This window comes from Sminthopsis crassicaudata, chromosome 2 (assembly GCF_048593235.1).
Source record: "Sminthopsis crassicaudata isolate SCR6 chromosome 2, ASM4859323v1, whole genome shotgun sequence".
In the NCBI taxonomy this organism is placed as follows: domain Eukaryota; kingdom Metazoa; phylum Chordata; class Mammalia; order Dasyuromorphia; family Dasyuridae; genus Sminthopsis; species Sminthopsis crassicaudata.
The window spans coordinates 575724692-575737744 of record NC_133618.1 but is presented as its reverse complement, the minus strand read 5'-3'; the positions used below and the strand labels follow the sequence as shown (position 1 = coordinate 575737744).

At 34.4% G+C, this 13053-nt stretch overlaps 1 protein-coding gene across 2 annotated transcripts in view; it reads right to left on the bottom strand.

Moving 5' to 3' along the window:
- Positions 1-1640: 1640 nt before the first annotated feature.
- Positions 1641-13053, bottom strand: part of SEC11A (SEC11 homolog A, signal peptidase complex subunit) — a 34597-nt gene continuing 23184 nt past the window's right edge. For both annotated transcript variants that reach the window (XM_074295316.1, XM_074295315.1), the window contains exons 4-6: positions 6547-6666; positions 2456-2513; positions 1641-2179 (exon numbers count right to left, since the gene is read on the bottom strand). In XM_074295316.1, the coding sequence (XP_074151417.1) occupies positions 2129-2179; positions 2456-2513; positions 6547-6666 (229 nt within the window). In that variant the 3' untranslated portion in view covers positions 1641-2128. The remainder of the gene's footprint in view (positions 2180-2455; positions 2514-6546; positions 6667-13053) is intronic.

Below are 13053 nucleotides of genomic sequence, written 5' to 3'. Positions count from 1 at the left end.
ATCTATTCTTCAATCCAATGACATTGGTCTCTTTTATGAATAAGATATTCTATCTCTTGGTTCTGGACACACTCTTGGTTGCTGTTTTTGTCTACAACCCAATTTTCCTCCTCTTCTTAAAAAACTCTTTATTATTAGCATATTGAGTCATTGTGCCTTTTTGTCTGCCCTGACTAGGTCTTCAGACTGGCTCTGTTACTTCTAACTAGACCAAGGGAAGAAAAAAGATGGAGAAAAGAAATGAGAGACTTCCTCCATAAAAATGAGACTGATAATGGAGTGAGATGTAAGGGATGGAAATATAGCCAGTAGTATAGAAATTTTATCCTTATGGCATGAGATATGGACTTCATTTTCCTCATTTTATAAGCAAAGAAAAAAATGCAGACATTTTAAATGTTTTATCCACAGTCAATGAGACCAGAACCTTCCACATTCATGGCACCAAAGCACAACCAAAGCACTTATATGGGATTCTAAGTAGCTATGATCCACAGGATCATAGCTCTAGTTCTAGTTCATAGTTCTAGTTGGGGAAAAATGGATTCTCTATTTATAACAGCTGACGCCATGGGCTCATGGAAGATTGTGTCTAATACCTGTATAAGATTCACAGCTAAGTTAAAAAATACATTTGTTGGCAATCATTTGCTAAGTGTGACTTCTAATCTCTGTTGATGCCATTAAGAGCCCAAGCTCAAGAGTTGGAATTCAGACTTTTGTTAGTAGACTTCCAGTGGTGTGGTTCCCTATAATTGCAGTACTTCAAGAGGATGGATTAGTTCTCCTCTCCCAATTCACTCCATTGTAGTTATAGCAGAAACAGCCTTTTCCCTGCCAATAATGAACTTCTTGGACAAATGATACAAAGTATTTTTGAGCTAAGATATATAATACTGGGCCACCACTTTCAAATTTCTCATAAAAATAGAAATTGATGATGTTTTGCCCCAGAATCCCAATGATTCAAATGATCTGAATTTAAATAATGGTTCTATTAACTATGGTACATGACAACCTTAGGCAAATTTCACTTCTCTAGAACTCAGTTTCCTTATCTATAAAATGAGGGAATAAGATCAGATGATCTCTAAAATCCCTTTCAACTCCAAAGTCTGTGATCTTGTACTTTCTCAAGTTTCCTCCTAAATCCTTCCATCTGTCATAACATATTAAAAGCCTCTGCTCTGGATATACTCCCATATATCTTACCATCTTGTAGACTGGACTGAGGAAGACAAAGGGCAGGAGCCTGAAATAGGTAAGAGCAGGCACCTACCTAGCAGCAACTACCTGCCTTCAGGCTTCTAATGTTTTGATGAAAATCAAAAGGTTTAATACAAATATGTGTAAGCTAGAGATGGTGGTTCTGAGCCTTTTAGGAAAGCCTATTATATGTATATTGGAAGATGAGTTAGTGAACAAAAATTTTATTTGAATAATGTATTCTTTATAGCTAAGATAATCTTTTTGCTCCACAAAGGACAGCAGGAGAAAATAAAGCTGCTAAACTTTGGGGAAAATGTTTTAACCAAAGGATTCTTCAACCAAGCTTCCAATCTTTAGAAGATTTTATGAAACAGCCCAAGAATGAAAATTCTAACAGCTCTTCCCGACAAACACAAGTCAGGGATAAGGGGTTCAATGTGCAAAGTCTTTTATTCAAAGTTTTGAAAAGTTAAGACTTATGATGACCTCAATATATACCATTCCCATTATCAAGAGGAATGGCAGTTTCAAACTCATCCAGAGCTAAAGCATTATTTACAAAGTTCTGTAGGCACTTTAGAAGTGAAGCTTAGCTTCAAAATACAAACACTGAGGGCTTTGGCTCAACCTTTTAATATAAAAAAATTCATTGATGTACAAAAAACGCTAAAATGTGACATGAGAACATATGAAAACCTGTGGCTGAAATTCCCTGTGTGTGTGCACACAGGCACACATGCACCCACCCACACAGTCACCCACACTCTGCAGTGGAAACTTATAAACTAATCCAAATCGATGCAACCAAGAAGCACTGAGATCTGCATTTTTTGCTTCCTTTTTTCACAGATCAGGATCTATTCAAACATTTTGTAACAAAAAGCATAGTATCTTCCTCAGGAGCTTTAAGGCAGACATCTTATTCCCGATGAACCAGGACAAATAAACCCAGTAAAAAGAGAACTGCATACTGGAAAACAAACAAAGGAACAAAAATCAGACTGTTTGTAAATCCACATTTAGTCTCTCCCTCCCACCTCCACCAAGAAACTTAAACTAATCAAAAGGGATCAATTTTTGTTCACATGCAGTAAATTCAATTAACCAATTATTTTTCTTTCTTACTTGTAATTTGTGTGTGTGTGTGTGTGTGTGTGTGTGTGTGTGTGTGTGTGTGTGTGTGTGTCTCTAAACTGGACCAAGATATTAATTTTCTAAGGAAAATTTTTCTAAAGCTCTTTCTTACCTTAAATTTAGGATAGTCATTCATAAGAATCGTCACAATTCCAATATAAGGAACAAATCTAAGAGAAAACATATTTTGTCACAACACATCCAATATAAAACAATCAACAAAGAAAATATTCAGTCAGCCTGTCTGTGAAAGGAACTAAGAATATACATCCAGGACTTGAGAGGCTTTCAAATTTAGATGTATTAATAGGACATAATACAGAGTTACAAGAGGCAAGAAGATTTATGTTGAAATTCAAATGAACTACAGGCTTGAAAAGCTCCTTTTGTGACTAAGAAAAAGTTATGCAAACTCACCTGAGAACTCAATCAATATCTTACCATGTATGCAGCATCCTGCTGTTACAATCCTCAGTTCTCTATCAATAGTAGGGGAGGGTATTTCTGAGACCAACACTGTTTCCTATAATTGCTTTCAGTTTAGCACTTTTTCATTTATATACCCTGCCATCCTACTTCTGCTGTTTTCATTCTGCATCAATCCACATTAGTCTCATGTTTCTCTGAATTTTTTATGGTAAATAGTATTCCATTATGGTCATATACCATAATTTATTTATCCATTTATCACTCAATGAGTATGTACTTTGTTTACAGCTTTTTTCCCCCTACTACAAAAAGTTTAATTACAAATAGTTGAGTACATATAATCTTTCTTTATATTTGATTCTCTTGTGGTATATGCCTATAGTGGGGCAATAAGAGTCAAAAGGTATAAAACAATTTAGTAACTCTTCTTGCATAATTCCTAATTTTTTCCCAGAATGGTTGTTCCAATTCACAACTCCAATAATTACACTAATATATTCAATTCTTATAACTTCTCCAATATTGACTATTCAACATTTTATCAATTGGAGCATGGCTTTAATGATTATATCTATGCCATGACTCCCAAAACTATTTACTGAGCTGTATCCCTAGGCTTCAGTCTCACACAACTGATTGCTTTTTGAACATTTCAAAATGGACTTCTCAGAACTCAAGTTCTAAAAGTGATTTATTATCTTTACCCTTAAAATCTCCTTTTTTTCAAAATTCCCTATTTCAATCCCAGGAAACACTAGGCTTCCAGTGTCTAAGTTTTATTAATTTAGCATTATCCTGGATTCTTTACCCTCCCTTATCTCATACAACCAGTTACCAAATACTGCCCTTTCTACCTCCATATTACTTCTTGAATACTCTCACAGCAACCATTTTAATGTAGACCTCCAATCACTCTCCCTAGATTGCCATCTCCTTCCTGCATTCTGCAATCTAGCTAAATAACCTTCTTTCTGTTCTATCATAGCTTTTGTGCCTTTGTACTTCTAGTCTGAGAATAGGTATTCCTATACACATGTGGCTGGATTGTGTTCCCTCTTTCACTCTATACCTCAGAATTCCTCTCTTAACATACACACTTTTATGTACATGGATACATATATTTGTCTTCCTCATGAAGATGTAAACTCCCTTTTGTATTTTATCACCAGCACCTAGCACATAGTAGGTACTTGCTGATTTGATTTTTGATTCACTGTACAAGGCACTATTTTAGAATGATTAATCAAACCATAATATGCAGGATGGAGTGGAAGAGAGAAATAGAAAGAGACTTAGGAGATTAATGGCCTTTCAGTCTTGAGTAGAGTCAGTTATGACAACCTTGGACTAGGGTGATGACAATAGTAAAAGAAAGAAATCCTAAGTGTATAAGAAAATTATTTCAGTTTGGCCTACAAAACAAAGGTGAAGTTGAAAAAAAGACTGAATTATTTCCAACAGACCAGCTGATCTCCACTGCTTTCACTTCTAGACATCTCTACTATGCTTTATGCTTTTATCTGAAAAAAATATGTGCAACTAAAGATATAGAAGGATTAAAATCACAGCAGGAATAATACTTTCTATATGAAAGCCACAAATTAATAAGGAAAAAGAAGGATTTTTCTTTATTAGATTTAAAAAGAGGAAAACTCTGGGTTCAAAATGCACTTTGCTATCTTAACTGAAGCCAGGGGATAAGATAGTAAGAGTAGTAATTTCATGATAAACAAAGAATGAAATTAACAACAAACTTTGTGTTATAAAACATTAAATAAACTTTAAAACTAAGATACCTTAATGATTATATACCAATCTCACTATCTGACAAATGAGGTTTTCCTCCTTTTCTCGTTCCCTCTAAGATAAGGACAGATGAGGAAGACATTTAGCAAAACTGGTGAGATGGGTCAGGAATGGGGATACAGACAAGGACTGAATCTGGAATGCCACTAGAATAGGGAACTGGGCTAGTAATGAATTAGGAAACTCTCTAGTTCCAAGACCATGTTAGTCTACCTGCAATGTATAGCCTTAGAGAGTTGCCTAAAACAGAGGTGTCATACATTCTCAATGGAACCAGATTAAAAATGTAATTAGGAAATGTTTGACAAAACAAGTAAAAAGACAATAGAACATGTCATTTTCTAATTTAAGACTCTATTTTTAGTGGATCCCTTTCTATCTCAATCTGACAATACTAGACAATACTACTAGGAATTTGGTGTCCAGTCCAGGATCACACAACTAGTATATGTCAGAAGTAAGATTTGAATCCAAGTGGTCTTGGCTTTGAGGCTGCTACAGGAATGGGATAATGAGCAAAATCTGGGGAACTGGAGGTCTTCAATTTTCCAAACTAATCCTGATGTATTAACTTAGGGATTCTAAAGAAGGTACCAAAGACCTTATTTATAATATCTATCATACACTACCTTTGTATCACTAATGCCCTCATGTTACAGATTTCTCTAAATAATAGATTTAATTATTTTAAAATATATAATATTTTATTTTTTCCCTAATTACATGCAAAATAAATTTTAAAATTAAAAAATGTTTTGAGTTCCAAATTGAGAGGTTTCTTAATAGGATATCTATAGTTTTAAAGGAAAAGCTTAATAAAATAAATAACATTAACTGCTAAAATGTATGGATCAGAGATTTTTTGAGGATAGTGAAGCTTCACCAATTTCAGCTCCAACCTTCAATTTTTCTTCTTTACTTAATCACTCCACTAGGAAGTAAAATGCAAGGAACAAGCATTTTAGTAACACATCATCTGTTTTCCTTTAATGCCCACTTCGTGCAAAAGTTTTAGGAACTCAGTCAAAGTGACATTTGGGGAGAGAGTTGGCTGGCATAGCTCTTCTCTGGGTATGTTCTAAATTCATGACTCTGAAGAGAAGGGCTCCCATATTTTTAACACTTCCTCTTTGTAATTCAATTACACTTCTAGCATCTTATTGTTGCACTTCTATTTCACTTCAACACCCACATAAAAGCAACAGCTTTGAGAGAACCCTCTAATTTGGGAATAGCAAAGATTTCAGCTTGATATTAAACCCTTCAGTGCATCATGGAGAATAAGAACTACAACATTTTCAGTAAGAAAGCTGACATTAGATTGTCTCTTGGATTCTTTCACTAATAATATCCTGGTGGTTACCTAAAAGAATATGGAGAAAGACTTTGACTCTTCTGCCTAAAGATCTATAAAAATGAAGGCCTTTATGGTATCATCCTTTCTAGCTTTTTTGGTTTGCAACTGACTTGTAAAAAGCATAGTTAAAATGGTCTGGGGGGAAATAATAAGACAAATCCCCCCCCCCATTAAGTGACTTGCCCAGGGTCACACAGCTAAGAAGTGTTAAGTGTCTCAGAATAAATTTGAATTCAAGTCCTCCTGAATTCAAGGCTGATACTCTATCCACTGCACCACCTAGCTGCCCCCTAGACAAATGCTTTTTAAATAACGAGTCTATAATCAGGAGATTAAACCCTTCAGTTGCTGTGAATATAGTCTGAAGAGAATGCAAGGTACATTTTGCCCCATCTGGGGTTCTTTGTTCTGCAATTTTTATTATCTTTTTCTTTATTCTACTTTCCTTATATGCAAAGTGGCATAAAATTCTTGGGTGCTCTAAGAGCACAGTTTTATAAAGTCACCAAGTGGTGGGTGGTGGGGCAAGAAAGAAATCCCTCTTGATGCAATAATATTTTACACTCTACAAAATATTTTAAGTAACCCAACAAACCCAAAATGTTACTTACCCTCTTGCTCGTCCCACCACGTCTTTCTTCTCTAGCCAGAGCTGTCCTTGCTTATACAGTCCTCGATCATCAACAGCATTATTGTCTCCTTTGGTCAAAAACTTGACATGTCCATCTTGCCTTATAAGTAAAAAAGAAAATCTCAAATAACTAGGTTGCAAAAGCATGATTGAAAATCTAAAATTTGTCATTTGAAAACAAAAAACTTTTTATTATTTGTCAATGTTCCTATGGACTTTAAGAGTTGGAAAAATTTTGATAAAATTTCCTAATATCAAAACTAGATTTTAGAAATATTAAAGTGAAGTTGTTTAGGGTTTTTTTTCAGTCAAAAATGACTGCTTATTAGTAATCAGAAAAACTACCAGTTATTTTATGATGTGAAAAATGATGCTTTAATCCTGTTAAAAATATGATAGGTTTCTAAAAGTTCAATGGAAAATAAAAGGTTCTATTGTCTTCTATTAAAGTTTTACTCAATTTTGTTCAAGTGAGTAAAGAGAAGATGTTCAAATCCCTGTACAGTCTACTACCCACCTTAAAGTTACCATATCAAAAGCTAGCTTTCTGAGAGGAGTTAAAACTGCAGACAAAACAAAACTAGAAGGTGTTGCAAACATTAAAGACAGAGAAGTGCCAACAGGCATTTGAAAGGAAAAGTGATGCCACTTATAAAAATGCAAATAAATACAGAGAAAAATCATCCAGAAATGGTTATTCAAAGGAGGTGATAAAAAAAAATCTGAAAATATGTGGAAGGGAAAGGGGGAGAAGAGAGAAGCAGACAGATGCCAAGAAAGAGCTGGCTCCAACAGTGATGACTGAGGTTGTTGTAGAAATAAAAATGCTACCAACCCCAGAGGCAGAAAACAAAGTGAGTTATAGGAAGGCAAAAACTAGGAGATGGAAAGGTGTTGGGGTTTTTTATTTAAGGGAGTGGAGGGGGAGACATAATAATCTCGACTATTCTCATAGCAGAGCTCTCCTTAGTATGAGCAGTATATAGAATTCACAAAAAATATTTACAGAAACACACAGGACAACAGTATTTTGTTCTTTGGTCTGGCACTGAAAGAACAGCTTTCTCTGACTGAAGTGAGTATTCTCTCAGGGTCACCAGCTCTTATTATAACCTACTCAAACATTTCACACTTTATGGAAGGTCAACTATTGATAGATGAGGATGCATTTACATAGAGCTTCATTCAGGTTTTTACCTACATAACTGCTAAAATACTTAATATCATCAAATTCTGAGAAACTCAAAGCACTAATGATTAGTCTTTCACTTTCCAGTGATGGTGGATCAGAGGAAGGAGGCAGAGAGTGTCATTCTCTGTAAAACTAGGGAAAACAAGATAAAGAAGCTAAATGATTCAGTCTCCTGCACTAAACTGGTATCAAGAGTCTAAGGCAGCAGAATATCCTGAATTAGAACTGAAAATGCATGATCACTGGACGATCATGTCTCCTATAACCTTACTTTTTAATGAAACCTCTGTTTTGGATTAAAAACTACATAGGAAAATATGCTCCAAGTTGTATCTTCAAAAGCTCAGTTCAAAGAAGCCAGAAAATAATAAAATGAGTCAAGGCATTACCAATGAGAATATAGCTGAAAGAAGATCTAAGTGGCTTCTTATACCGCATATATTTCACAAATAATTTGCTATGGCAGAATATATCTTTAAATAAATTTCTTTTTCAATTAACAAGCATCAATTTTTTTTTATTCTACCCATCCCCCTCCATCCCCATTGGAGAAAAAACAAAAACCTTTGTAAAAGCTAGAGCAGAACACACCCTCAGTTATAAACCAACTAAAAAACATTGAGAATACAAGACCCCACTGTTTGCTGACTATAAATAAGCAATTATATAGCAAAATGGAGCCTTACAGGCTCTCCTCCAACAAAATGCAAATGTTAATTTCATATCCATCGATCCATATGCATTTGCTGAGTGCTGTGCTAAGCCAGCACTGGGAATACAAAGAAAAACAAAAATAGTTAAAACCAAAAAAAAAAAAAACAACAAACAAAAAAACCTTCAAGGCTAACCTCAAGGAACTTACATTATAACAGGAGAGATAATATATAAACAGATCAGAAAAAAACAAGATAAATGTAGGGTGGGGGAATGGTACTAACAGATGGAGGTAGGAAAGATTAGGAAAGGTGGATTGAAGAAGAGTAAGATTAAAGGGAGCCAAGAATTCTTTGAGAGAGACATCCTCTCTCTTTCAGAGAGCAAGCTTTGTTCAACAAGTGCCTATCAATATTAAATAAAGCATAAAACATCATCATCATCAACGATATACTGTACACTGATATAGGGGATGTGCTGCAGAGTCCAAATGCAAGATGGATTACAAGGTCCATTCAGACAATAAGTAATAATGTATCAACAAGATCAAGCCCCATAATATTACAGAACCATCTCAATAAAATCTGCAACCACTCAAAAGAAAGAAGTTCAAAAATCTTCATAAAAAAACCGAATCACAAGAGTTTACACATTATACATATCTCTTATGCCTTAGTAAGAAAAAAAGAGAAAGCTTAATAGTAAAAACTGTTGACATTTAGTAAACTCCTTAAGAGAGATTTTTCAGTTAACTTGACTATGAAACATGGAGACATCCTTCACAAAATGCTGCCACCCCTACTACATAAAAAGTACTATAACAACAGTCCCAGCATGCTTAATACTTACAATATATTGAAGAGACAAAATAGATACCACAAATATAGAATACTCTACAAATTTATTGCAAAATTGGCTGTACTGGGGTGAACAAAAGGCTTAGTCACGATCCCAGGAAATAGAAGGAGTTAGAATCAAGAGCATAACTAAAAGAGTTGGTAAGAATTTGGACCACTCACTTCTTCATCTAAGAACTAAGAACAACAAAGAGTGGAGAATAAGTGAAGAATTGCAGTGTGTGGAGGTGGGAAATTGAAAAAACTCCTGATATATGATCTTAATCTTAGTGAAAAATAAAAGGTAAGGTATTCTGAAGATGAACATAAGAATTGGGGGCTTAAGGAGAGAAGAAAAGTTATTTTGGGGAATGAAAGGATTTGATAAAAGAATGAAAGGATGGTTCAGTAGTAGTGAAAGTCCTGGGAAAGCTAGGAAATGTAAATTTTAAGGGAATGAAATCAATTTAATTTCAGTATTTTCTCCAGCAATATTAGATTAATATTTTAGTTTTCCTGGGAGACCAAAATACCAGTTTTCCAACATCTAATCCTTCTTTAAAAAAAAAAAATCTTCCAAACAGCTCTTTTCAATTTGCCTTTTCCTTTCTCATATTTACCAGCTTCCCTCTGGGTCAGTAATGCAAGAACAGAGGTAAGCCTGTAATGTGCAGATAAGAGCACCAGGTTCCTCCTTTTTCTGTTGCCCAATCAGGGAATTTATTTGTGCAAATCTCAATCTCATGTATAGAAGAGGCTGCAAGACTTCCTGACTGGGGCAGGCACACAAAGATGTTATTCCATGACTATAAGGAGCTGATGATTTCTTGGCACCAAAAAAAGTTAAAAAAAACCCAATTCTAGAAGAAGGCTTTTTTTTTTTTTTTTTTTTTTAAACATTCTAGATAGTCCTCTACATGGGATTTATGGAAGGATAGAGATGAAAATCCTAATGGATGAGAAAATATGGAAAGGCTGTCATTAAAACCATTGAGGGGAACATTTACACAAATGATATGAATCTAAGTCAATTTACAAATGGGATAATATAAAAGAATAAAACTATATTATGTGTACATATAAAAGATATTTTACATTAAGAGAAAGGGAAGAACGTAGGAGAGTTGATGAAAGGGAAGAGGAATCAAGAAGGGAAGAATCCTTCCTTAACACCTTGTTCCCCTGTATCCTTATTCCTAGTCTGATTGATAATCTCATCTCTTCTTTCTAGTAATCCCCAATCTTCATCTGCCTTTCATCCTGCCTAGTCTACTCCTTAAAGCACATAATTCATATTGAAATAAATGGTCAAATTATTAAAATAAGAAAGCCAAAATCATAGCTCTTTAAGTTGGACATTTCAAAATTATAAAGTAAATCACTAAAAGATCAAAATTTTGCTATATATCAGTGTGAAACTTTCAGAATTCCATGAGAAAAGAAAAAGTTTATTTAAAAAAATAAATTGTGATGTTTTCTTAATATAAGAATTGTCTTTTAAACAAACATCTTAAGTTCATCATATTTTGAAAGGTTTGTGAAAACATATCTTTGATAAGAGGAAATACAAAACTTCAGCCAGGCCAGATCAAGACCCTGAAAATTTTAAAGTGTAAACTAATGTTGTTTTGTCCACTGTAATGGAATGCAGAGAATACAAGTTACAGATAAGTTAAGATAAACTGGCAGCTTCTTGAATGTCAAGGGGACCTTTTGGATATTGTAAAAACTGCAGACTGCAGACAACTTATAAAAAATTTAAGTTATCCCTTAAAAAATATTCAAATCCTTCAGAATTTTACGGAAGAAAAATTTTTCATTTCCAGTATTTAAAATTTATTTTTGAAATAAAGGCAATGAAGCTTTTTTTTGTTTTTTTTTTTCCTTTAAATAGAGAAAGAAACGTTCTAAATTGCTAAAAAATTTAAAAAGAATTTTCAAGTATAGTGATAAGAAATTGATGTTCATTTAGCAAGCAAAGAGTTGGGTGTGAAAAAGTTACAAGTTTAATTTATCCTTATTAAAAATTAAAAATAGACAAAGCGCAAAATTCTAACAGATTGAAAACAAATTTTAAATAGGCTTAAATACATATTATATTGTAGTTAAGGGTGAAGAGGCAGGAAGTGGAGAAATAGAGAAAATGGGAAGGAAAGAGCTGGAAAAAAGGGAAACAATATAGGTAATACAGAAGAAAAGGATATGGGAAAGACAGAGATAAAGAGGTAAACACATTGATCAAATGAACAACTGTCCCGTTTTAAAAATTCTAATCAGGTTTTTAGATGTTTACAACAATCTTTTCTGTGATGAGGAAGACTTCATTCATTTATAACTTCATTTTTAAATAAAAACTTTCCCCCCCATAAAATTCTAATGGTTTTAAGACACAGTTTAATATCAGAATGATAGGACTGTGTAGAGTAGAAGATTAAATGTGTAAAACTGATTTAGATTTTAGAAACTGTTTCTGAATTTATGCAAAATAATGGAAGCCAGGAAATCAATATAATCAACGACTACAATAATATAAGTGGAAAGAACAACAACCTCACAATCATTCTAAATGAATGATATGTAACAAAGAACAAGCCTAATCCCCAAAAAGAGAACACTCCTTTCCTTGGATATGGAATATTACATAGGATATCAGAGTTTTTCAGATGTTCTGGTTGGTTTTACTTAAAAAAATTTTTTCTTCCTCTTGAAAAAAATTCTTTGTTATAAGGGATAATGAGGGAAGAGAAAGAGAAGCAGTAAGGAAAGGATACAGGGGGAAATCTAGGCAGTATAAAAACAAAAGATGCCACTCTTCAAAGAAATTATATGAATACCTAAGAAATTATTATTAATTTAATAGTTATTCCTTTGATGTTTTAACAGGAATAAGGATAATGGAGAGTTGCAAATGTTGAAGCAGGGAGAGGACCAAAAGGACTTAGACAACACAGATTACTCCCCCAGACACTGCTTTGATGTTGGGGCTATAGCTCCAGGAAATCTAGTGCCCTGGAGCAGACAGGCAATAAGAGAAGCTACTTATGGAATAACTGCCACCATTTCCAAAGTATACAGATGGCAATTAGCCAGAGTATTTAAGAAGAGAGGGAAATTTCTATTCAGCAGCAAATAAGACTGGCCTTAATTGTTGCCTTTGGACTGAATAAGATTAACAGTAAGGGAAGAATTGACCCCTCTAAGCTTTCAGCGAGAAGGGAATGACACAGCTACAGCTGTGTGGGTGGTGTTGTTTGTACTCCACCTGTGTATTGACTAACTTGGGGAGAGGGTGCCAAAATCCCTGGATGGAGAGTCTGATGACACAGTAATTCATATGCAGCTTGCACTGAGAGTGGAGAATCCATCCCACCCAATCCTTCTAGGGCCTGTTGGAGAAAGTTTCACCTCAATTCTATGAAGGGATAGGGACAGCCTAATCCCACAACATGTGAAGTCTCTATTTGAAACCAGCATTTATATCACTTAGCATAACTTTTATCTCCTCCCTTCCCTCCTCCAAATCAAATCCAATTTTTCAGTATGGTTCAGAAGTCAGTAACTAAGTACATACATACCAAGGCTCTTTTAGCCAAAATCAATGAAGAGTCTGTATTTGTGTGCCATCAGAAAGCTAATGTGAGCTGAACTTTCAGTAAGAGACAATGTCCAGGAAGGTGTGAGAACAATTTTGTCTTAGTTATGCCATATCTGGAGTACCATGCTTAACTCTGGACTTCACATTGATAATCGGGGGAGAAAGTTATCAAGAGAGAGGCACCTAGAATGGTGAAAAGCTGACTTATAG